The sequence below is a fragment of the Pituophis catenifer genome, unplaced genomic scaffold, assembly GCF_029215685.1.
Source record: "Pituophis catenifer annectens isolate HBS135680 unplaced genomic scaffold, rPitCat1.0.hap2 SCAF_2, whole genome shotgun sequence".
NCBI classification, from domain to species: Eukaryota; Metazoa; Chordata; class Lepidosauria; order Squamata; family Colubridae; genus Pituophis; species Pituophis catenifer.
In genome coordinates this window covers 17,022,420-17,049,423 of record NW_027256882.1, presented here as the reverse complement: position 1 = coordinate 17,049,423, position 27,004 = coordinate 17,022,420, and the positions used below count along the sequence as shown (strand labels likewise).

At 39.8% G+C, this 27,004-nt stretch overlaps 2 protein-coding genes across 2 annotated transcripts in view; both read right to left on the bottom strand.

Moving 5' to 3' along the window:
• The window catches only part of LOC139309923 (vomeronasal type-2 receptor 26-like), a 72,933-nt gene extending 54,939 nt beyond the window's left edge, over positions 1 to 17,994 (bottom strand). The window contains exons 1-2 of the mRNA XM_070934105.1: positions 17,777 to 17,994; positions 16,613 to 16,904 (exon numbers count right to left, since the gene is read on the bottom strand). Coding sequence (XP_070790206.1) covers positions 16,613 to 16,904; positions 17,777 to 17,994 — 510 coding nt within the window. The remainder of the gene's footprint in view (positions 1 to 16,612; positions 16,905 to 17,776) is intronic.
• A 4,276-nt stretch (positions 17,995 to 22,270) lies between these two features.
• LOC139309921 (uncharacterized) overlaps positions 22,271 to 27,004 on the bottom strand; it is a 34,549-nt gene continuing 29,815 nt past the window's right edge. The window contains exon 13 of the mRNA XM_070934104.1: positions 22,271 to 23,181. Coding sequence (XP_070790205.1) covers positions 22,271 to 23,181 — 911 coding nt within the window. The remainder of the gene's footprint in view (positions 23,182 to 27,004) is intronic.

The window sequence follows — 27,004 nt, the reverse complement described above, 5'->3', positions numbered from 1 at the left end:
TTCGGGTTTTCCCATATGTGCCAATATGACATCTCTAATAAAATGAAACTTTGAGGAAACTCAAGTTTTCTTTCGTTGGGGCTGTTACTTGGAACCCTGGTATCACTTTTTCTGTGGTGGGCTTTATCATCTTATAAGTAAGACGTTTGTGAAATCATGAACTCAAAAGTCAATCATCGCCTCTGAATAGTAAATAATGACAGTAATGTGACTCCATTTCTTGAAAAAACTAGCAGGATCAAATCAGTCATATTTGATGTGGCATATGACAAAACAACAAAAACACAGAAACAACAGACCTTTATCCCTGCTCTTTTTGGAGGAGCATGGGGATAAAGTCAAGGTCCATTGGAGAAGTTTGACAATTCCAGATACTGGCTCCTTTTCTGGAGAACCTCTGATGGAAAAAGAGGAAGGGAGTTTTATCGCTTTGAAATGGAGGAACAAAAATGTAGCTGACTGAAAAAGGATGCTAAGAAAGTAGTGTATATAAAATATTCTTTCTTTTATATCAGAGAGGGGAAAAAGTATATCTTCCATACCAGATGTCTGTATGATAGTTGGTGTGATAGAGTGAGAAATCCAATTCTTGAAAATAAAGCTTTGGATATAAGCACTATATATCTGTTTGGTTGCAGGCATTGCAGATCTGCTCAGAAACTGCACCTCTTTCTGATGACTCCTACACCATGGGGAAAGACTATAGGGTGATATGCACTCACCTATAGGTGGGATTTTGTAGGTGGCCAGCATGGTGACTATTGGAGAGGAGATGTTTGTCTCAAGGTGTCAACCCTGAAGCTGACCTGATCGATGCCATTTTGACAGCTTCAGTGATGCCACAACGGAGCTGAGGGATACAGGGGGTGGGTGGGATTTGAGATAGTTAGGATTTTGTAGCCAAAACAAAATACTTTGTCTTGGGAACCAAGGACATTTTTCACACCTGGTCAGAGGAAAGTGGAGTGATGTTGTTGTTGTTGTTGGGGTCAATATGCTGACTCTGTAAACCAATTAGAGAATGCTGTGAGGCACTGTGAAGTGGTATATAGGTCTAAGTGCTATTGCCATTGCCATCAAATGCTGGGGATTTTGATGTTGATAGCATCAACTTGTCTTGTTTCCTTGCCTTAGATTAGCAAAATGGAGTGAAACATTTTTTATCCAATGTCCAAGTTCCCAGTGGGGTAAAAGAGGCAAGGATTATTCTAATCAAGACTGGATGCACTTCGTGTTGATACCATTGGAAAATGTGCTTTGGAATTCAGGTTTAACTTGCCATGGTTGGGCAGGTTTCTAGTCTGTGATGTTCTTAAACAGTAAATACCTAGTCAGAGTTATCCATAGTTGTCTTTCATGCTAAGGAGAGAGAAGAATAGGTCTTCTGCTCCTAGGGAGCAGGTCCAAGGCTTTCAATTCACATGAAATCATAATGACTATGTCAACTTGCAAAGCTTTCAAGTTGCCATGAGCAGGAGGGAGGGAGAACTGAAGTGAATTCCTTACATTTTTTTCTGACCACAATCAGAAGGAAGGTGTTAGGTTTCACAGCCAGCCAAAGTGGGTAATTGGAGAATGTGATTTATGACATGACCAGAGAGGAGGGGAGAGACAGGGTCATAGGGGAACGTAAATCTATGTGGGATCAGTCCTAACTGTCTGTCAAGTTTCCGAAAGATGCCCTAATTAATTCATGAGCCATGATCCAAACTTCAAAGGAAATATAGTAATTTATTAGGAGCAACATTCCAGCAATACTGGAATTCGAGCATCCTCGAATACTATTGTTTATCCTGATTGTAAGTTGCCTTAAATCTCTCTGGGAAAAAGGAGGCTCCAAATTTAACTAATAATAACTCTATCATTTCATGCCAATGGGTATTACCTAATTGTGGTTTTTCAACAGAAAGGGCCTTTTTTTGGATACCTAGCTTGACCTTAGAAACTCCTATTAGGCGTTATCTAATGGAGTTTCAAGATAATCATATTCCACTGCTGGAATGGCCTGGGAATAGCCCAGACCTTAACCCAATTGAAAATCTATGGAGCTGACTAAAGAAACTCGTTAGTCAGAAGTGACCCAGCAATAAAAACCCGGTTAATAGAAGCAATCATTCAATCTTGGCTTCACATTATAACAGCTGCAGAACTAAAAGACTTGGTTCACTCCATGGGAAGAAGTTGTAAGGCCATAATTCATGCTAAAGGTTACCCAACTAAGTATTAACTGACATGGTGACAATTTTTGTGTATCTCATTTTTTCTATGGTGATAATTTTTGTATATCTCATTTTTTCTATGGGTTTCACTTTTCTTCTTTATAACTGCTTTTCTACAGTAATAGCAAATCCCTCATAAAAGTTATTGCATTACATTCTTGATTAAATTATCATTCCATTGATATATAATGTTAAGGTACTACTCCCAAAAAAGTGGAGTTATTAGCTAATTTTAGAAAATACACTTTTCCCAAAAGGTTTCCACAATTTTGGCCACTATTGTATATAATATAATATATATATTAAGTACAAGAGGGAAGAGCAGAGAATGGACCTTCAGATTTCCTTCCTTCCTCTGTTTTGGATTTAGATCCCATCCTTTCCCTATGATTGGGTGTGGCAAAGACGGTCTCTAGGCAGCTTCCAGAGAAGGTGCACTCTTCCTGCAGGTCCTTAGTCGAGTCTAGACAGTGAAGCCTCAGGGATGCTCTCCTGCCATTTTCTATCTTAGATGATTTTCCCATTCACATAGGTGAATGCTGAAAGCTTCACATTTGGGATACAAAGGGATCATATGGCTTGTTTGGATAGGAGACCAATATGATTCATGGCTGTTTTCCATTTCCTTATCTGTATCAGGTCTTCACAGAGGATTTTGAGCTGTTCGGGTCCTGTTTTGCAACAGTTTTTGGACATGTCCAGAAAGGATGTTAGGATAGTTATGACTCAACACAGAGTCATGGAACTCTGAGATCCCATAAGATCTATGAAGTCACCTAACACCTCCAGAAATGTCTGGTGTAGATATCCAGAGTGTTATAAGTGGGGTCATCTACATGATCTTGACACCCAACTCCACTGCTCACACCTACTTTCAAGAGAAAGTCATAGAGAAAGTGACCATGTTCACACAGATTTAGAATTTCATATTCAAGACACCTCAGGCAAAAGACTCCATCCCTCTCTCTTTGGGGAGACTTTTCTATTCACCTGTCTTTACTTGATATATTATTTAATATTATTTCTTAGCGTGTTCATCCCTGGATGCATGACAATTTTAATTATTAATTATTTATTTTACTGTTTGATGATAATGTGGAATTTAATTTCATTAGACTTACATTCTTTATATGTTTATTACCTTCTGTTTTAAATAACCTTAATTGTCACATTGATGCAAAGGAAGTATACAAAAGCCCAACAATTGCAATGAAAAAATTAAATGTTACATGCCTAAGAAACAATATCACGGTCATTTCCCTACTTTTATCATGAGATGTTCCTTAGTGTTTAGATCTGGCCTCTGGATTATAATGTAGCATTTGGGGAAGAAGATGCAACCCAACAGTCCAGCACTGGAGGCCAAGATGGAGAAGACCTGAACAATCACCATGGACTTTCCTTTGGTGCTCAGGTAAGTGGGCAGAAAGGAGACCCAGACACTGCAGAAGACCAGCATGCTGAAGGTGATCAGCTTGGCTTCATTGAAGGCTCCAGGTAGATTCCTGGCCAGGAAAGCTACAGTGAAGCAAATGGCAGCTAGGAAACACATATAGCCAAGGACAACATAAAACATGGTGACAGAGCCTTCATTGCATTGAAGGATGATCTCTCCAGGCTGGGAATGCAAGTCAGAGTCAGGGAATGGAGGAGAAATTCCAAGCCATGAGGCACTGATGAAAATTTGGCCAGCAGAACCAGAAAGGATGATGGAATTGGCCAAGCTCTTCCCCAACCATCTTCTCACACTGTTCCCTGGTTTTGAGGCTAAGAATGCCAGCACCACTGTTATTGTCTTGGCCAACACAGATGACACAGCTATTGAGAAGACAATGCTGAATACAGTTTGTCGAAGAAGACAGGTGGCTTTCCTTGGCTGTCCAATGAAGAAAAAGGAGGACAAGAAGCAAAGCAAGAGGGAGACCAGGAGGATGTAGGAGAGGTCCCGGTTGTTGGCTTTGACAATGGGAGTTTCTAAGTATTTAATGAATATGATTAAAATGAATCCTGTGGATAGGAACAAGAATAGGGCAATGGACACCAGGATGATGCCCAGAGGTTCTTCATAGGAGAGGAAGGTTATTCTTTTTGGGATACATTGGACTCTGCTCTCGGTTGGATATTGATCATCTGGGCACTTGGTGCATTTTTCAATATCTGAGAAAACAGAAAGTAATAATTCATTTACATCTCTTTTCACCTTTCAAGAAAGATCTTCCTTGTCTGTCAGATGATACTGACCAACCACAGCAGGTGCCAATGTTGGGGGAAAAAAAAAAACCAAATGGAGACAGCTTGATAATACTTACTGTGACTGTGAGGAATATCCCACGAACCTTACCTCATATTGTGATGGAATATCCCCTCAGAAGGTTCCCTGCAAGAACTGCATCATCTCAAGGGCACTTTTTGTGATTTTGATGCTTTTGTGAATTGTATGCATTAATGCTGCATTCTGCATACACCATACAAAATAAATAATAGCTGATAGTGAGAGACAGGGAAGCCATAGTAAATGATTAATATGACCCTGCATACATATATAAAACATTTGTCTGGCTGGTCATCTTAAAGCAAACTTTGGACAGTGAACAGCCCAGAAAAAAATCCCTTAATATCTACAGCTATAACAACAAGCACCAAAAAGGAGAAACAGCTGTTGCCAAAACTACCCTTCACTGATGCAAGCCACCACATTCTCAGCCTTCCCTAACCTTACCTTATCCCAATGCCTGGGAGAAGAGCCAGAATTTTAAAAGCGTGGGGGTGGGGACTGTTGAAATTCAAGGCTAAAGTGTTCAATAGAACAGGAGTTGCAACAGAAAAGGCATGTGTCATGGTTCCAAGTGATGAACCCAATTGAATCAGGACTCTGAGGCTTCAGTCAGGCTTTTTATTTAGTACATCATATCGGCACGTAGAAAGGTAAAGCTAACTGTAAGTAATTTCTGCACTTTAGGGTAGTCAAAAGAATAGAAATGTTGTCGGAGTATGAATATTCATAGACTTGAACAGGCATAGCAACAGATCAGCCAATGGGGACTGTTTGGATAGACATGGTAACAGGTCAGCCAATGGGGGCTGTTTGGAAACTGAAACATAGTATTTGTTTGTATGGGGCCATAAGAGACAGTTTGGAGTCTGGGCGTGGCTTAGACTTGCTGAACTGTATATAAGAGTTGGTTTGACCTCTGTAAATTGAGCCTCTGTACAATATATGCCCTCTGTATCTCTCTACTCTGTAATGACTTGCTTCTATGAATATTGCTTCTGTGTTCCTGATTCTCTAGGCTGACTTCTGATGTATGGTATTGTATATAAAGACATTTTCTTACGTAGATGAATCCTGCAGAATTATTTAATTGTGTGTCTGGTTGTGTGTGCTGCAATAAACTCTGACAAACTCCCCCCCTCTTGCCTCAGGTGTCTTAGGTCAGTCCAGTATGAGCTTCAGTCTCTGCAGATGTTCAGTGCCATGACCTTGGTTCTCACACTGCGCCTGGTCAATGTTTTGTCTAGCGGTTTAAGGCACCGCATTCCAACCTTCTGACTGCCCCTTTCCCTCAAGAATGGCAACTGAGAAACGCAACTGAGAAAGTAAGCAGGACTTCAGCCAAAGTCATTTAGAAAGTTGACAGCAGGCTTTCTAGGACCCACAAAGTAGCAATGTTTTAGGGAACAGACCTGGAGCCTGTCTATTATATCCGCCCTTGTGGGAAAAGCAAATATCCTGATGGGGAGGAAGTCTCACTGACACCCTAGAACTGTAGGAAATGATCAGGCTGAGCCTGAGGGAGGGGTCAAATACCTCATCAGTTTGGTTCCTGTAACTTCAATGCCTTTTGTCATTTCATCTCTGTTAATGAGAATTAAGTCCAATACAGTTGATCATCTATTCCCTTCTCTGCCTTTTGGGGGGACAAAGTTATCTGCTAGGTTTTTCAGGAATCTGTTTGATCTTCCACTAGGTGCAGAATTTGTTCCTGTGGTACAAGCAGATATCCTCAAGGAGAGGAAGTCCTGTAGATACCCTGATCTTATGCCATGTAGGACTTTAAAAGTGAATTGGAAAGCACTTAGAAAGACACTGGGAGCTTGTGGAGCTCAAACACTAGACATGAATGTAGGGGAACCCAATACTGTGCATGCCATTACATTCTGGACAATTTATATATTCCAAGTGGTGTTCCAGAGCAATCCCACGTAGAGCACATTGTAGTAATTCAAACAAGAAGTGACCAAGGCAAGTACTATGCCCCTCAGTCTAGGAAAGAACAAAGTTGTTGCACAAGAGTAATCTGTGTGAAGGTCCCTCTAACCATGACTATCACATGAACATCGAGGAGTAGCTGTCAGGTGCAAAAGACCAGGACTAAATGAGAAGTTCCAATTAAGCTCATTTATTGCTCCTGCCTACTCACAAGAATCTACTCAACTAATGTTAGCGCTATTTTGGCAATAGATAAGGGTTAACCAAGTTCAAGAGGGGTTGGACTTAATCCATCTCTGGCTATGTAGAGACTTTAGGCTGTTTCCTCTTGTTGATTCCACCCCCAGCATCTGGCACACCTCCTATAGTAGCCCTGTTTCTAAGATGACCCACAAATTATGAGCCATCTCTATCCAGAGAAGTGTCATTCCATTCAAAGTCATAGCTGACTTATCACTAAACACTTAGTGAGGCAAAAACAGGAAGCCATTGTATTTTGCTGTGGTTGAATCAATGTTGCTTCCTTTCAGGGGTGAAATGCTCCCGGTTCGGACCGGATCAGCCGATCCAGTGTTGATGGCAGTGGGTGGTTTGGAGAACCAGTAGCAAAAATCCATGCCCCTCCCCCACTCCGATTGGATGCCCACCTAATTGCCCAGTCGCCTGCTTGCCCGCCTGCTACTTCTTTCCATCTTGCTCACTTTTCCCACCTGAATGGTAGGAATAGATTGTAAAAAATGCTTTTAAAAGGTAAGCTGTGTGATCATCAGAGCCTTTTTTTTTTTTTTTACTTTTAAAAACATTTTTAAAAACCTATTCGGCCAAATAGGTTGTAAAAAAATGCTTTTAAAAGTAAAAAAAAAAAAGATTGCGTGCCACAGCTGATCACTCACACCCCCCCGCGCTGTTCTACTTACCCCATGCCTCCTTTTGGTGTGCACTGCACACATGCACACCTCACATTTGGTGCGTGGTGCGCAGTATGCATGCGCAGCCAGCAAACCGGTAGTAAACCGGTTCAGATTTCACCACTGCTTCCTCCCCATCCTTTCTAAAGCCTCCGGATACTTAGCATCACAAAACTACCATCTACCCAGCCATGGGTGGTGTACTATGATATCAATGACTGATCAATTGCCCATGACTGCAAATGACCTCGCCTAGCAATTTCATGTAAAAGGTAAAGAGGAAAGGACAGAAACTCCATTCCTGAGGAATGCCACATTGCAGGGCCTCAATTTTTACCTCTGTTCCCCAAGAACACCAATTGAAATAATTCACGAAGATTTGGATGAGATATTTAGCGAGGAGGCGTCCGATGAACTTCCACCCCATTGCGCCACAGACTGTGCTATTGAGATCCTACCAAGGGCTAAATTCCCGGAACCAAAAATGTACTGCATGTCCCCGAGAGAAGTAGACAAACTCAGAGCGTTTATCAACAAAAACCTAAAAAGGGGTTTCATCGAACCCACCCGACCAAAAATAGCAGCCCCAGTATTATTCCACGAAAAGAAAGGTGGCTCCTTACACCTCTGCGTTGACTACCATAATCTGAACATGATCAGTGTGGAAAATATGTACCCACTCCCTCTCATGAAGGACATGCTGGCCCACCTTTGGAAAACCCTGCCTGCCACTTTCAAACCATGAAGCTAGTCCAGAAGGATATAGTGATTTATGGTATCAAAAGTCACTGAGAAATCCAGAAGGGCGAGGATGTTTGCAGGATTCCCATTCAGAGGTCAAGTATAAAAGCAAGCAATGCCATCTTGGAACTGTACCTCAGCCATGAATACTGCACCTGAGTGACAATCATGCTCTAACAAACTTACTAAAAGTATTGTACACAGGACCAAACTTTGTCATGGAAAGCCTTTTTAGAATGAGGTGCACAATCACATCCTTCAAGAAAAATGGTAGGACCACCGATTCCTGAAAAATAAAAGCATTAACTATCCCCAAGGTCAGATTACCACTACCATTGATAATAATTTTTTAAATTGTATTCTTTCAGCAGGCCTCGGCATCTCATGGTACCAGGGCCATGTGTGCATTAGTTGCATCATATGTAACATCTTGATGTATTCCTACTCTGAAAAGCTAAAGAATCAGTTTTCAACAAATGAATCAGCAAACATGTGGAAAACTCTCAAAAATATCACCGGTTATGGCAAACCTCCTTCCCAGGCTGAAGGAAATCAATAACTGACAGATGACCTGAATATGTTTTACGGCAGGTTTGAAAGGAAACTACAGCCATCTATCTCCACAACCCCCATCTCAGACACACCAACAACAGCCAAGTCTCCTACAACTGACCCCATCCCATTGGGTTCACAATCCCTAGTGATCACAGAAAAGGAAGTACAAGACCTATTTCACAGACAAAAGCCAGGAAAAGCTCCAGGCCCAGACAAGATAACTCCTTCTTGCTTAAAAGTCTGTGCTGACCAATTGGCCCCCATCTTCACCTGAATCTTCAATAAATCGCTAGAGATGTGCTATGTTCCTTCTTGCTTCAAACGCTCTACTATCATCCCAGTGGATCATAAGCTTCCTAACAAACAGGAAGCAGCATGTGAAGCTAAGCAGAATCACATCAGATACCTGTACAATTAGCACAGCCCCCCCCCCAAGCAGGGGTGAAATGTAAAATTTGTTACTACTAGTTCTGTGGGCATGGCTTGGTGGTGGTGGTGGGGGGGTAAAGTGACTGGGTGGGCATGGCCAACTTTTTTTTTTTAACTTTTCAAAGCATTTTTTCTACAACCTTTTCAGCTGAAGAGGTTCTAAAAAAATGCTTTTAAAAGCCTCTGCCGATCAGGCAACTCAGCTGGGATCGTCAGAAGCTTTTCAGACCAATTTTTTTACCACCTCTTCGGCCGAAGAGGTTGCAGAAAAAAATTATTTGAAAAGCCTCTGACGATCAGGCAACTCAGCTGGGATCATCAGAGGCTTTTCAGAGCATTTTTTTAACCACCTCTTCGGCCGAAGAGGTTGCAGAAAAAATGCTTTGAAAAGTCTCTGACGATCCCAGCTGAGCTGCGCGATCATCAGAGGCTTTTTTTTTTTGTTTTACTTTTAAAAGCATTTTTTCAGCCGAAGAGGTTGTAGAAAAAATGCTTTTAAAAGTAAAAAAAAAAAAGCTTCTGATGATCGTATGACTTAGCTGGGCATGGTGGGGGGGCGCAGGGGTTTTTGCTACTGGTTCTCTGAACCACCCACCGCCATCACTACCGGATCAGGCGATCCTGTCCGAACCGGGAGCATTTCACCCCTGCACCCAAGGCTGTGTGCTCTCTCTTCTTCTCTCTATATACCAATGACTGCATCTCTAACAATCCATCTGTTAAATTACTGAAGTTTGCAGATGACACAACAGTGGTTGGTCTAATTCAAGACAATAATGAATCCACATACAGATGGGAGGTTGAACAACTAGCCTCATGGTGTGACTGGAACTGTTGTGGCCCCGCCCTCTGAGCCTGTCCCATCGGAGGAAGAAAGCTCTGAGCATGAGGAAGAGGAGTCAGCCAGGCCTCCCTCTCCAGGCCCCTCCCCTCTGGCATTGTCTCAAGTGCCGGCCGAGGGAGAGGAGACAGCTGGTTCGGATCAGAGTGATGAAGAAACATCATTCCTGGACGCACGCCTCCGAAGGCGTGATAAACGTTTGCAGCAGCTTAGGAGGCGTGCTAGGGATTAGAACTGAGTCACTGGACCACACCCCAGAGACTATATAATAGAGGGTGGTGGTCAAGGATCCTTGTGACGAACAAAGCAAACCTTGGATAGTCACTAAAGCATCGTCCGGAACTGCTGAGAGAAAGATTTAAAGTGTCGGACATTTGGACTCTTGAGTATTTATCTTTCTGTTTTACTTTGAAAATAAAGTCACTTGGCAGATGGTGTGTCTATCGCTGCCAAGTGGGAGATAAGACCTGGGTGCGTTCCAAAGTGTTTCCTTAACCCTCGACTGGCTGTGTTTGGGTGTGTGTGGGTACAGGGACAGATCAGGAACAATCTGGAACTGAACACATTCAACACGGTAGAAATGGTGGTAGATTTTAGGAGAAACCCTCCCATACTTCCACCTCCTACAATACTAGACAACACAATATCAATAGTAGATACCTTCAAATTTCTAGGTTCTACCATATCACAAGATCTAAAATGGACAGCTAACATCAAAAAGTCATCAAAAAAGCACAACAAAGAATGTTCTTTCAGCGCCAACTCAGAAAGCTCAAACTGCCCAAGGAGCTGCTGATCCAGTTCTACAGAGGAATTATTGAGTCTGTCATCTGTACCTCTATAACTGTCTGGTTTGGTTCTGCAACCTAACAAGACAGTCAGACTCCAGAGGATAATTAGAACTGCAGAAAAAACAATTGCTACCAACCTGCGTTCCATTGAGGACCTGTATACTGCACGAGTCAAAAAAAGGGCTGTGAAAATATTTACAGACCCCTCACATCCTGGACATAAACTGTTTCAACTCCTACCCTCAAAACAACACTATAGAGCACTGCACACCAGAACAACTAGACACAAGAACATTTTTTCCCAAACACCATCACTCTGCTAAACAAATAATTCCCTCAACACTGTCAAACTAGTTACTAAGTCTGCACTACTATTAGTCTTGTCATTGTTCCTATCACCCATCTCCTCCCACTTATGACTGTATGACTGTAACCTTGTTGCTGATATCCTTACAATTTATATTGACTGTTTCCTAATATGATTTGATTGCTTATTTATACTCTATGTCTATCATTAAGTGTTGTACCTTATGATTCTTGACGAACGTATCTTTTCTTTTATGTACACCAAGAACATATGCACCAAGATAAATTCCTTGTGTGTCCAATCACACTTGGCCAATAAAATTCTATTCTATTCTATTCTATTCTATTCTATTCTATTCTATTCTATTCTATTCTATTCTATTCTATTCTATTCTATTCTATTCTATTCTATTCTATTCTATTCTTCTTCAATCTTGGTATTTAATGTATTATAGGTTTAATCCAGTCTTGTACAAGGTTCAATTGTTGTTTTAATTGGATGACACCCAGAGACCCATTGTGTGGGATTGCAGCAATATAAATATGATACCATCTTGTAAGATTGGCAGCCAATACATTTTAATAACTAAATAAATTTGTAAACCAGGATCTTAGGGAAAATTAATTGCTGAAGTAATTCAAGAAAAGAAACTATTATCTTTCTTTGCAATGACTTTAGCTTCTAAAAATCAAAAGCAACAGCAATCTATTACCATAATTTCTAGATTTAATAACTACTTTAAAGACTGAATGAGTTCCACATTGGCATACATGGATATTATGTAGATTGCTTGATTAATTATTTCTCTTTTTTCCCTACTTTCTATTAGACCTAGTTCCTTTTAATCCCAATAATGGAGGTAAGACTTTTTTTTTCCTCTTAGAAACACGACTATATTCCTTTTTTCTGTGGCTGTTGTAACTGTTTGCATTTCATTGTTTAATATCCAAAAAGGTTGTAAAGGTAAGAAGAAAATGGAAGATGCAGGAGCAGTCCAACCAAGGAATCCATGATGGTGATTCTGCTTGAAGTGGAATTGTTAAACTGGGCTATAAACAATATTTGTGTTTTACCTCTTAATCCATAACATGGAAAATTAAAGCATTAGAAATAAAAAAAGGCAATTTTTACCCCTAATAGTTGTAAATTTAATTTACATCCTTCCTTTTACATCTAACCTCTCCATGTCTTTTATGGTGAGTCTTTATGTGTATTTCTCTTGTCCCTTAAACCCAAACACTCTTCCTCCATGGTCCCCTGAATTACATCTTTCTGCTTATGTGGTTCCATGATCTTGATAAAGATTGACTGACTGACTGACTGACTGACTGACTGACTGACTGACTGATTGATATATCTTTTGCCCTGTAATATAAACTGGCTTGGATGAGCAAAAGCCATTGACCTGAAACCATTCCTCAATTCCAAACAATTCAGATGTTCCTAAGAAAGGTGAACATACAAGGACCGTTCCAAACTGGCAAGAAAAGAGATATTTCCTCTGACACAAGTAACCTTGCAAAATCCACCATGTTCTTATGCCTCCTACCTCATCCTTCAAAGTGTTTTTCTTATTCTTCCCTTTATGGAAGAAATTCAGCAGCTTGAAAATTAAGACCCACAAAATTGTCAACCTTAGATGTGTCTCATTTAAAAAGCACATTGATCAAAGTGCTCTGCATGAATCCAGTACCCCTTTCTGAGATGTCACCCACCTTCCTGAGTGGAGATGGTCCCCTCTGGACAAGGAATGCAGTCATAGCAGCAAACTGGCTCTCCTTCCCGAGCCCGCTTGACAAATCCAGGATGACATTTTTCCCCACATTTGGACTGAGGCAGAGACTAAGCAGAAGAACAAGGAGTGGCAAATCAACTGTGTTAGAACTAACCATCAATGAAAAGGAGAAGTAACATCAATGAAAAATTGAGGTATTTTATTTATTTATTTAGTTTGTCAAACATGGACAAGATAACAGGTGTAAGTATAAACATGAGTACAGGAAATGAGTACAGATAAATGGGGACAGTAGGACAGGGATGGTAGGGATGGTGCATTTATGCATGCCCCCTTATGGACCTTTTAGGAATAGTGTGAGGTCCATGGTAGACAGTATAAGGTTGACCAGTTTTATACAGATAACAGGTTACACAGGGGACACAAAATAGACATGATTTGTGTCCTAAATCAACATCCAGCATCCCATGTGGGACATGGCTGAATCAATTTGATATAGTGCTCCACATTACAGCATCTGAACGATACCTTGCCAATTGTACTGAAGACTTCCAAGCCATTTAAGAAAACTATAAGGGTTCTATTCCCCACATTCAATTCTCACTGTATTGGTGAATAGGCTTAGCCACTTGAAAAGTGTCTCAAGGCTTTGGAAAACAGAAAAAACACCAATATTTCACCCACCTTGTTGAGCAACTTTAGCTGTGAAAGAGCATCTTGGTTGATAGTAAGTCTCTGTCTTTCAAAACTCCCCAGTTGCTCTGTAATGGGATCCTCCCTGGAGAGAACTATCAAGCTTACGATGTTCAGATCTGCTGCTATATCCCCATTTTGGTTCAAGTAGAGTTTCAAGTGGGAAAGATTGCAAAACTCATTCTTCTTCAGAAATGGATGGAACTAGAACAGAAATAGAACAGAGCAGGTGGGGGCTTTCTGCAAGGAGTATAAATCCTTTCATTCCCCTACCATCCAATCAGAGCTGAAGAAGCTTCTTGGATGAGAAGTGAAACATCTTCAAAGAAAACCCAGAAAGTCCAGTTGCCTCTTCAAAAAGCACCTTTGGGAGAAAAAGGTTGAGATGGTTCCCCCTCCGAAGAAAGTAAGTTTGATGGATCGTTGTCAGGACCAGTGGTGGGTTGCGCCTGGTTCGGACCGGTTCACAAGAACTGGTAGTAACGGCAGCGGGAGGCTCCACCCACCCACCCAGACATCATCAAATGCGATCTGCGAATGCCCACAAGTGTGCGCGCGCGAGCGAAGTAAGCATGTGCCTGCTCCCATTGCGAACCGGTAGTGAAGGAAAGTAGAACTCATCCCTGGTCAGAACCCCATACCTGCCATGGCTGCAGCCTTTGAGCCACCAGCCTCTCCTCTCTATCTTTCTTTCTCCTGTTGAATATGGAAGAATATGAAGCATTCAAGGCATGGGCTAGAATATTAATCAAAGAGTAAGCAACATGGTTATATCGGTTCCAGATCCTGTTTCTTTCCACTCTTGTTTTCAGTGGTGATTTTTGAGTGCATTTTCTCCGGCCTTTGACAGAAATGATGCCTTTTGAAAAAGAACAGTGAAAAGACTCATCTTCGAACTGTGGTTGCACAAAGAGATCTGGTTCAAAGGAGCTGTCATTTGGCTTTTTTTTCCACTGAAGACCATAGGTCCAAACACTATGGACATATTTGAGAAATGTCTGTCTTCTTATTTGCCGTTCTCCGAAGCCTGCAATTATCCAGACTTTCCCTTCAATGGGTTCTGGCAAACTTTTAAGTGTTGAATGGAAAAGACGAAGTCTGTCCCAAAGGGAAAAATATTCTATGAGGTGAACAAAGACATTGACTTGTCTCCACTTAGAGAGGGCATCCCTGAAGGATGCTATTTGTCCAGTAGTTGAGAATTGTTGTGATATAACAACACAAATTCCATTCCTGACAAGCACAGGCATAAAAGTCCTCATGAAGTTCTCCCCCTTCTCTGTGTCTGAAGCAAAGAGACCAATCAAGGTCCATCTGAATCGGAGAAGAATTTGGATAATTCCTGGGTAGAGAATCCCTAATTTGGGGATCATGTGGTAGAAAAAGGGAAATTGACTGTTATCACTCAGAACTTCTGAAGCAGTGAAATGGATCTGAAAAAGCAGTGAAGAATACTGTATTTAGGGTCAGTTATTAGCTTTCAACAAATCCAACTTTTTTGTCATGAACATATTATAATATTGTATTATTGATTAGCCAGTAACCATATGAAGATCCAGAATATTAAACACAGAACATTAGTAAGACCAGAAAAAACAAACAAAATAAAAGAAACAAATTAAGTAAGAATCAAAATAAAGAACACAAATCATATTTCTGTATCACCCATACTTTCTTCTGCAATCAGGTCCACATTTGTAGATTTCAATTAAACTTTTTTGTTCAAATAAAGAGCCATATTATATGTAAGTTTTAAAATCTGATAACAAAGAAAATATATTGTTCTTTAGACATAAGGATTGCAATATCTTCTTTTCATTAAAAGAAGGATTAGGGGAGACATGTTAGCACTGTTCCAATATCTCAGGAGCTGCCACAAAGAAGAGGGACTCAACCTATTCTCCGAAGCACCTGAATCCAAGATAAGAAACAACGGATGGAAAATAATCAAGGAGAGAAGCAATCTAGAACTAAGGAGAAATTTCCTGCCAGTGAGAACAATTTATCAGTGGAACCACTTGCCTCCAGAAGTTGTGAATGCTCCAACACTGGAAGTTTTTAAGAAGATGTTGCATAACCATTTGTCTGAAGTGGTGTAGGGTTTCCTGCCTAAGCAGGGAGTTGGATTAGAAGACCTCCAAGGTCCCTTCCAACTCTGTTATTCTATTCTATTCTATTCTATTCTATTCTATTCTATTCTATTCTATTCTATTCTATTCTATTCTATTCCATTCCATTCCATTCCATTCCATTCCATTCCATTCCATTCCATTCCATTCCATTCAATAGGTCATTCATTTAATGTGCAGTCCAGGATACTGATCTCTCTGTTTCTTATACAATTGACATTAAAATAATATATGTGTTAAGTTTTCTATCTCTGGATTTGGTTAGGGAATTGGTTAAATCTGATATAAACATATCTTGCTTAGGGTGACATTTTCATGTAAATACCATCCTAAGATGTTCAGCCATTTCAATATTCAAATACTTCACAATTTGGAAAGAGAGTTATTAGACACTCATCCACTTCAATGTGCCACACTTACTGAGAATTTATCTTTCCCTGCTTTGATGTCCCAGATTATTTCTTTTTACCTTGTACTCCAGTTATACAAGGGAGAGAGAAAGAGAGAGAGAAGGGGAGGGGGGCGGGAGATCACATCTCTTAATATGATTTGTAACTTATACAGTCCAAGCAGTCTTTAATTGAAAGGTTGTCTGTTTTAACAGGCAGAATTTGGGATTCAGTCGGTTTCCCTAGCTTTAATTTTATACCAATACTGAGCTTTTGAATTCCATTGGGAAGATATAGTTGGATTTATCACTTATCCATCCTACCAATCCACTCACTTTCCTAGATAAAGAGGCACACATCAGTAATAAAAATTTTTGATTGCCGGTTCTGTGGGTGTGGCTTGGTGGCTGTGGAATGGCTTGATGGATGTGGCTTGGTCGGCATGGCAGGGGAAGGGTACTGTAAAATCCCCATTCCCTCCCCACTCCAGGGGAAGGATATTGCAAAATCCCTATTTCCTCTGGATCAGCTGGGACTCAGGAGGCAGAGAATAGGTGGGGGCGGGGCCAGTCAGAGGTGGTATTTACCAGTTCTCCGAACTACTCTAAATTTCCGCTACCAGTTCTCCAGAACTGCTGAAACACACCTCTGGCACAAATACAAACCTGTGGGACTTTGTAGGGGCCTAGTAATCTTGACATCTGGATGGAAATGTCCCTGTCAGCCCCATCAATAAAAGCCAAAAGGTTGTCTTTCCTTCCACAGCTGTAGTTGGGAACATTGGCTTCTCCAGTAGAGAGGATGTCCAGCAAGGCATCTGAAGTGCCAATGGTGTTCATGTAGTTGTCATGTATGTTGTAGCCAAGTGTGAGATTGTGTAGGAGCTGGGAATTCTTACTGACCACTTGAATAACCAAAATAAAGCGTAGGATTCTAGACTGATCAGAAGACTTTCTACTGTAAAAAAATGTTTATTTTATCATCAACATCAATAGCAAAATATATTTATATACCTGTATATATATTTATATTTTTGTTTGACTAATGAAACTAAAGCATCCACTTTTGAATGAGCAGTAAAGTCCTGTAAAAATGGTCATGTTATTTTCATCATCAACAGAAAAAACAATGTTCTATTTTTCCTCAAACTTGTCCAAATATTTTGTCTTTTGAAGCCTATGGCTTCTTAAGCCAATACTGACTTCAAACCCAGAGACAAATGATACTCACCCATCTTCATTTAATTTTAATAAATGTTGGGAAAATGGAATTGATACAGTCCTCCACCTAGTTAGGAATCTGAAATACACTATTCTTTCTGGCAGTACTAATTTTTCATTTACCCAGTAATCAAGTTTCAAAATAATTGAATAATTAAAGTAGAACTGCCATAAAAGGAAGATGATGTTTCAAAATTAACTGAGAAACCAATTCTAAAAATAAGTTATCCTGTATTTCTATAAGGATCTGGAAGTAAATATCAATGAGTAGTTGTATTTGAACTGAGCTGGGCAGGGGGAAACTACAATAATCACTAATTTAAACAAAAGTCAGTATTCAAGTCATGAATTCAAGATTGAACAGGGAGAGGAAAATAATGTGGACTTATTTCAGTTTCTTTTTCTTTTCCATCTTTGGATTTGAATCTCTTTCTCAAAATTAGACAAATAAACATGGAAATCAAAATGATTCAGGAAAGTAGGCAGGACAGGTGCTGCAATATAGGAGAGAGTGGAATAAGGAGAACAAAATGAGAGTGTTAAAATTAGAAATTGAGGGAACACAACTCCATTGTGTGACTTACACACAATGACTCCTGAATGACTTACAAATGAGACTGACTGAAAGGAGCTACATTGAAAGGGAACGTAATATTAAATATTTTTGTGCCAGTGGTGATAACAGCAATGAGATGTTCTCCTGGTCGGTAATAGCTCCATGGTTTTTTCCCATCCTGATGCTCCAAAGTCAGTGGACATTTCATTGTAAGATTCCCAGAGACCGGCAGGGACAACAGTAACATCAGAAACAGAAGCAGGAGGTTCATAATTCATGGGGATGACTCAATCTGCTTCCCATTTTTAAACAAGAAGAGTTAAAGAATTAAAAGTCCTCACACAAGAGACAGGGGCTTTCCTGATTCAGACAGAGACAAAGCAAACTTCACCTGGAGAGGAGAAAAAGGTACATTTAACAGCACAGTCTGATGTTTACATTGGTCACTGGAGAAGTAGAAGACATCGCAAAGAGCAGGATGGCGATAATTACAGTGAGAAGCAACTTTTCCTCTGGGGATCCTGAACTTCTTCCTTGGCTCCATTTGCAGAAAGGAAGCTGGAGTAGAGCATGTTAGTGAAAAATTACAGATGAGGGCAGTGTTCTTTAGTGATTGTGGTCTTTCCTGTCAGGACATGTCCAGAAAATGATGCTGGAGGAAAATGCAGCATCCTATTTTGTTGACTTTTGCTATCCTTCAACATAGAATCTTTTCTCCTGAGACTGCTGGGTAATGAGGATCACCCAGAGTTCTGGAATTTGGTGCCACTCTAGGCTGAGGACACTGAATGTTTTTGGATTGTATCATTGTGTAAAATATGGAGAAAGATAGAGGCCCAATATTTTTTTTTCCTTGACACCAATTTGGTGCCAAACCTACGAAAAAACTAGTTTGAAGGGACATGGATTCCTTTCGTCTGGTTATATGGATACACTTAATGATGGTGTTACTATTTGACCTTCATATCTCTGAGGCTGTGTGTGACCCCCACTCCCAAGACTGCCAAGATCTTGAAAGGGGAGGTTGAGTATTCCTGGTTTATCTGGGTCAGTTGTCAGGAAGATTATGTTTCTTCCTTGGTTCATTGAGAAGGTACATTGATATGTACATCTTGGCATAGAATGGAGAACTGGGGGATTGAGTTAGAGTGGGTAGCAGGAGTATCCTGGTGGTAATGGGTAGATCATTTGTGAACCTGGATGACTACATAGCTCTTAAGGCCTGTGTCACAGTCCAGAAAGTGAGCTAAATGATGTGATTGTCCATGGACAGGAGCTTTTATTCTTTTCCTGGGAAAAAGTCACTAGTTCCTCTTTCTCTGGACATTTTGTTCAGCCTTTCACAGACAAGCCATGTTTGGAGTAGGAACAAGGAGATGCTTTACTTACAAAGCGTAAAGTGGAAAAGTAAAGTGCCTGAACATGAAATTTGGAAAGAATTCGGTACCACCCACCACTTAGGAATGGTTGGTAAAATTGCCAAACTTGCTGAGATGGACAAACTGACTTCTTTGATTAGAGAATGGACAATATCTACATTTATTGGTGACTGGAACACACTTATCAACTTTTTGCATAAAAAGTCCAGAAACATGAATTTGCATTTCTTTTAAATCACGTGTGTCAAACTCGATTGCGTCACATGACTTATCGTGACCTATCGTGACTTTTTTGCCTTTGCAGAGCCAAGGTGGGTGTGGTCTGCGTGTGACACATCCAGCCCGTGGGCCGCCAGTTTGACACCCCTGTTTTAAATGATTAGACAGGATAGATTGTAGAAGAAAAAAGAAAAGAAAAGAAAAAAGAAAAAAAGAAAAAGAAAAAAGAAAGTCAGAGTGTAACTTTAAAGAGAGAGTAAAATATTTCTCTTTTTGGTTTTCTTGGTTTTAATTTAGTTTATACTAGACTTCACCAGGAGAGTATGCTTTTAAAAGTAAAAAAAAAAAAAGCCTCTGATGATCGCACGGCTCAGCTGGACATGGGGGGGGGTCGTGCAGGGATTTTTGCTACTGGTTCTCCGAACCACCCGCCACCATTGCTACTGGATTGGGCAATCCGGTCCAAACCGGGAGCATTTCACCCCTGCCATGACTCCTCTCCAATGTACACCTGACCTGTGTTACAACTTTAATGATGATTATTCAGATTCCAGGATGACTTGGGATGCTGTGTCGGATCTCTCTCAGTTGTTAGATCAGCTATTTAGTTAGGTCAGTGCAGGGATGAAATGCTCCCGGTTCAGACAGGATCGTGTGATCCATTAGCGATGGCAGCGGGTAGTTCGGAGAACTGGTAGCAAAAATCCCTGCACCCCTCGCCCATGCCCACCCAATCTCCCGGTCCTCACTTGCCCACTTGGTGGCTTGCTGCTTCTTTCGGGCTCGCTCACTTTTCATGCCTTGCTTCAGTTGCTGCAATCCATTGCATCAGCTAGCAACTCAATCTGCCTACCTGCCTGCCTTGTGCCTTCAATTTGGTAAGTAATTGGGTTTGGGGGACCTTTAAAAAAATAGTTAATTGGGGGAGGGGTTTAAGGAGTTTTATTTATTTTTTTTAGACATAGCAATTTAAAGGTAAGGAAGTTTTAAATTTAGCTGCTTTTGTCTAAAACTATAAATAAAATATAATAAAATAAAAAATTTGTGCAGCTTTCTGAGATTTGGTATGTTTCTGTAGTGTTTCACTCTAGCTGCACAAACACACAAAATCTCACAAAGCTGTATGTGGCATTTTGTGTGGAAAAAGTGTGATAGTTGGTTTTTGAGCTTTTTGTGGCTGTGTGAAGTTCCTGCTTGTTTCAGGGGCCATTTTGGGTGAAGTGCAGCTACTTTTACATTGTGTGTGAGTGAGTTGTGTTGTGTTGTGTTATGTGTGTGTAAAGTGTAAACGTTGGTTTTTGGTATCTCTTATTGTTTTGTGTACTTTGTTTATTATTTTTATTATTTATTATTATTGGCCACGCCCACTAGGGCACCTGACCACCAAGCCATGTCCACCAGGTCACCTGACCACCAAACAACACCTACCAATTAAGCCACGCCCACAGAACCGGTAGGGAAAATTTTTAGATTTCACCCCTGGGTCAGTGTCCCTAACTAAAGCTATGGAAGGTAGAAGGACATTTTCATTGTCTTTGAAGGAATTAAAATGGACATCTCCTCTCAGATTGCCACCACGTTGGCCTCCTACAAAATCTAAGATGTATATGTATAATGTTCTGTAGCCCACTTCCCATGCTGTAGGGGGTCAGTAGAAACAGTGGAATGTCTGAACAAAATAAGGAGATAATGATTTCCTGTAGCAAATTTTCTATCATCTCCAACAGGACAAATCACTTGTTTTTTCATAGCAACCACCATCCTTATAATAATTTCCTTTTTCTTTGAAAAAAATCAGCTCACACTATTGCATACTATTGTTAAATATTCTTTATTGTTTTATATCACATCTTCCATTTCTATGTTGAACAGTGTGTTTTCTAGGTGTCCAAAGTGTTAACATATAAACATCATCATCATAATCATTCTAATCATATCTACATAAACATACATGCGACAATATCAATCGTTATTAAAAAGTATACTATCTTCCATTATAGTATCGATTATACAACCATCAAAATATTTACTCAGCATTTTTTCTTTCTCATGTAGTCCATCTTTTACATAAATCCACTCCTCTAACCTCAGTATCTCTCACTTGCATACTGTTAATGTCATCTTTCCATTCTTTTTCACATCAGCTCTGTTTTGAAAGAACAGAATTCAGTGACATTCAGGAAGCATTTCATTTTTATTATTTGATATATCAATTTTCAGAAGAAGGCTGGAGAAGATGGCCATAGAAAGATGACTTAGACCCTCTCCCAGGAGGTGATTGAAAGGCTCTTGTACCTAAAAAAACATTACCAAAATAATGGAACTTTACCACCATACCAGAGGTGGGTTTCAGCAGGTTCTGACCAGTTCTTGAGAACCGGTAGCAGAAAATTTGAATAGTTCGGAGAACTGGTAAATACTACCTCTGACTGGCCCCACCCCCATCTGTTCTCTGCCTTCCGAGTCCCAACTGATCGGGAGGAATGGGGATTTTGCAGTAACGTTCCCCTGAAGTGGGGTGTAAATGGAGATTTTGCAGTATCCTTCCCCTGCCACGCCCACCAAACCATGCCATGCCCACCAAGCCACATCCACAGAAGCGGTAGTAAAATTTTTTGAAACCCCCTACTGCAACATTCCACCACCAACCTGGCCCCATTATATATAGTATCTCTTGCACAGCAACAAGAATCTAATTGCACACAGGTCATGATTAAAAAAAAAACCTGGGTGTGGCATCTCAGGCCTCAAGTAGGCTAAGGACATTGGCAGATATTCTGCTCAATGGACATCTTTGAATTTTATTTTATCCAGTTTGGGACATTATTTTCCAAATGCCATTTAAACATGGTAAGGACAATCATTGGCCTGCTTATGTATGGAGAAGAGCTTGGACCATTTTCTTGGTGCAGACTGTTGAAAAAGGTTAAGACCTAAAATTCCTCTGTCTCATATTTCTACAGTTTTTCTGCTTGTAAGATGCTCCTTTGTGTTCAGGTCTGGCCTCAGAATTATGATGTAGCACTTGGGGATGAAGATGCAGCCCGGCAGAGCAGCACTGGAGGCCAAGATGGAGAAGACCTGAACAGCCACCATGTATTTCCCTTTAGTGCTCAGGTAGGTGGGAACAAAAGTCACCCATACACTGCAGAAGACCAGCATGCTGAAGGTGATCAGCTTGGCTTCATTGAAGGCCCCAGGGAGATCCCTGGCTAGGAAAGCCACGGTGAAGCAGATGGCAGCCAGGAAGCCCATGTAGCTGAGGATGATGTAGAACATGACATCATAGCCTTCATTGCATTGCAGAATGATCATTCCAGGCTGGGAATGGAGGTCAAAATCAGGGAATGGGGGAGAAGCACCCAGCCAGATGGAGCAGATGATAATTTGGACAGCAGAACAAGAAAAGATGATGGAGTTGGCTAAGCTCTTCCCCAACCAACTCTTTACTCGGTTTCCTGGTTTTGTGGCCAGAAAAGCCAGCACCACCGTGATTGTTTTGGCCAAGAGAGAAGAAATGGCAGTTGAGAAGACAATGCTGAACACTGTTTGTCGAAGAAGGCAGGTGGCTTTCCTTGGTTGACCAATGAAAAGGAAAGAAGACAAGAAGCAAAGCAGGAGGGAGACCAGGAGGATGTAGGAGAGGTCCCGATTGTTGGCTTTGACAATGGGAGTTTCTAGGTATTTAATGAATATGATTAAAACAAGGCCCGTGGTTAGGAACAAGATTAGGGCAAAAGAGACCAGGATGATGCCCAGGTATTCTTCATAAGCCAGGAAGGTTATAATTTTGGGGATACATTTTATTCGGTCCTCATTTGGATATTGATCAGGTGGACACTTGCTGCATTTTGCTATATCTAAGAATACCAAAAGAACATTTCTTTAAACAACCTCTCCATTCACATTTTAAGAAATAGCTTCTTAGGACATCGGATACCAAGAACATTTTCCCAAATGCATGTTTTAAGATCTCCTCAAAATAAAGATAATAAGAGTACTATTTTCATATATACACTTACACACCCACACACACCTGTATGTATGTATGTGCATGTGTGCATGTTTGTGATATATGTATGTGTGTGTGTGAGTGTGTGTGTGTATACACACACACAAATATATATGCAATGTATGGCTGTGAAAGTTGGACCATAAGAAAGGCTGCCGGAGACTTCTGGCGGTGACGTCATCACGAATGGGTGAGGAAACGGAGGCTCCGTCTCTGAAACCCAAATTTCCTCATTAATTGCTCTTTAGGGGCATTCCCGAACTTGGAGGGATCGGGAAACAAAAGAGGAATTCGCGAAGCCCCCTGGTGTTGCGCTGTCATCAGGGAGGTCGAGCGATCAACCTCTTAAATTGGTGGAGAAGAAGTCGGCCTTATCGGCGGACAGGAGGGATGGCGCCCGCCTAGATCGAAGCAAAAAGTGGAAGCAAATCCGAGTGACTGTCAGATAGATCACCTACAACAGAGACGGCAAATGGGACGCGCGAGCGAATCAGAGAAAGACAAGTGAGTTACAACAGCGGCGATACAAGAGGAGAAAGAAAAAAGGGGGAATAATTATAGCGCGGAAGAGAGAATCCCATAGAATGACTAAGCAAATATAAGAAAAGGAGAAATAGCGCTCGAAGCGGTCTGACTGCGGACCTTTACAGCTGATCAAAGGGAGCAGCCTGTGGACTTTGTGGATATAGAGACAAGCTGTTTGATCTTGGGAATTATAACTGATTCAAACCCCAAACATTGGAAACCGAATACAGAGACTGAAATACCGGACTAAGTGGTGAATTTCATGGATACAGAAGATCTGTCGGGATTTCGAACTCTGGATTTACAAATAACTTTGGATAATAAGAACTCAAGTTTAAAAAAAAAAAGATTTGAAAATTGAATGCAGAGATCCGATGACTGGGAGAAGAAATTAAAAAAAAAAGACTGAGACGACACAGATTGCGTTTTTCATGATTGTGAAAGAACAGACTGAGAGAGGTAAAGCAAGAAGACAATAAGGACTAAAGAAAATAAAAATTAAGTGAATTATTAATTTTGAAATGTTTAATTAGTTAAAAAGTTTAATATTTGAAAGAAATATATAAGTTGACAATATTTTTATAGCTATAAATTGTATTGTGGAATTGTAGTTAGACAAGGAATTATTGTTAAAGCGAAAGACTGATTTTTATATATCTCTGAGATAGACTGATTGAAAAAGGGGGTAACTGAAAAGATTGCTAATTAGAAAATTAAGAAAACTAAATTAAAATCCTGATTGATAAGTAAATAGATTTATACTGTGAACAAGAATTAATTGCTTAATTGGGATAACTGGCAATATAATATAATATAACTATATATAAGTTGTGTGGTGTATAAGTAGTATTTGGAGGGGAAAAGAGATATTAAGGAATAACTTAATAATTGATGTTAAGGTTGGAAAGCTTTACACGAATATTAAAAATGTCTACAACATCCACCATAACAAAGACAGGGAAAAAACCTACAACTAGTACGTTAGTAATGACCCCTTCCCCCTCACAACAAAAAACAATAGATAGCATGATGGGGAAAGAAAAAGAAAAAGAAAAACTGGAAATGGCACCTAATGTAATACAAGATATGTTTCAAAAGATCCAGGAAACACTGCTTCAAACACAAGAAAAAATAGCTGAAAATCAGGAAGAAATGAGAACGTTCCATGCAGAGATCAGAAATGAATTAGGAGAAGTTAAGGAAGATATTAAGACCATGAAAGATAAAATTGGGGGCATTCAAAATTCTATAGCAGAAAATGAACAGAGAATTAGGAAAACGGAAACAAAAATAGATCACGTGGAATTAAAAGTAGAAGCAATGGAACAAAAAACCCTACAACTAAACAAAGAAATGTCAGATTCCTTGGCCATGCTCGAAATGGAAAAGGCCTCATACTTCTTGCGTTTTCAAAATGTCCCAGAAGAAAAAAATGAGGACTTAGAAGGAAAGATGGTGGAGATTATTGCAGGAATGATACAAAAAGAGCCAGAAGAAATAAAAGGACAATTGGAAGAAACTTATCGTGTACAAACAAATTATATAAGAAGACACAGATTGGCGAGAGAAGTCCATGTTAAATTTTTAAAAAAATCAATCCGAGATGAAGCCTATAAGAAATCTAGAGAAGAAACGGTGATCTATAATGGAAAAGAAATTATAATTTTAAAACAGATACCCCGAAGAGTAAGAAATCTACGACAACAATATCAGTTTTTAACACAACTACTGATCAAATACAAGATAATGTATAGATGGTTGCCAATAGAGGGGATCTTAATTACGTGGGAAGACAAAAGATATAAAATAGATACTCTAGAAAAGGCAAGAGAATTTCATAACACACATTTTAGACTAGAAGTAGAACAGGAAAGTAAGGAGGAAACAGATAGTAAAAGTCAAGAAGAAGAACCAACAGAAACAAAGGAAGAAAAAGAAATAAGACAGAGGCAAGAAAAAGAGAGAGAACAGAGAGAAGGTGCAAAACCTAGAGAACGGATGGAAACAAGAAACACCAAAAAACAGATATAATAGGCAATGGATGAACAGATCAAACTCTTTTCGGTAAACATTAATGGCTTAAATGCCCCAAAGAAAAGGAATCAAATTTTCACAAAATTACGAAAATTAGAAGCAGATGTAATATGTCTGCAAGAAGTACACATTCAAAAAGATTATCAAAAAATCCTAGAAAACCCCAAATTAGGAAAATTATATTTATCTCTGGCCCCAAAAAAGAAAAAAGGAGTAGTGATTTACGTAAAAGAAAAAATACAATCTAAACTAGTTTATACCGATGAGCAAGGTAGAGTGGTGATGGTTGAATTAGAAATAGGAAAAAGGAAAATGTTAATTGTAGGGATTTATGCACCTAACCAAAAACTACAGGTTTTTTTTAAAGACCTACATATAAAATTAGCAGAATTAGAATATGATGATATTTGTGTAATAGGGGATTATAATGCAATAGTAAATGCAAAGAAAGACTATAAAACTGGGAAAAAAAAACAAAAGAAAAAAGAAATACTTCCAAAAGAATTCTTTACTATGGCTGAAGAACTAAACTTGGCAGACGTATGGAGGGAAACACATGAAGAAGAGGCCCAATACACCTTTTACTCCCATCCGCATAACTCCTGGTCAAGATTGGACATGGCATGGATGACCCCAAGTATCAAAACAGAAGTAGAAAAAATTGAGATAGGCACAAACCAATGGGCAGACCACAATCCACTATTCATAAACTGGAAAGGGGAAAGAAGACGTAAGAGATGGACAATGAACCAAAGATTATGTAAAGAAAAAGAATTTAATTTGATGTTAGAAAAGGAAGTAAAAATATTCTTTCAGATAAATAAAATAGAGGAAACCTCTTTACAAAACACATGGGATACTTTAAAAGCATATATAAGGGGCCTAGTAATAGCATATACGAGGAAAAAGAATAAAGAGAAGAAAAAACAATTAGATAAATTAGAGAAAGACCTAAAACAAATAGAACAAAAACTCCAGGAAAAGCCCCAGAACAAAACAATAAAAGAAGAATGGGAAATGATTAAGCATAAATTGAATTTGATAAACCAAATAGAATTAGCCCAAAAAATAAAAATGGCGAAACAAAACTATTTTGAGCACGCAAATAAAAC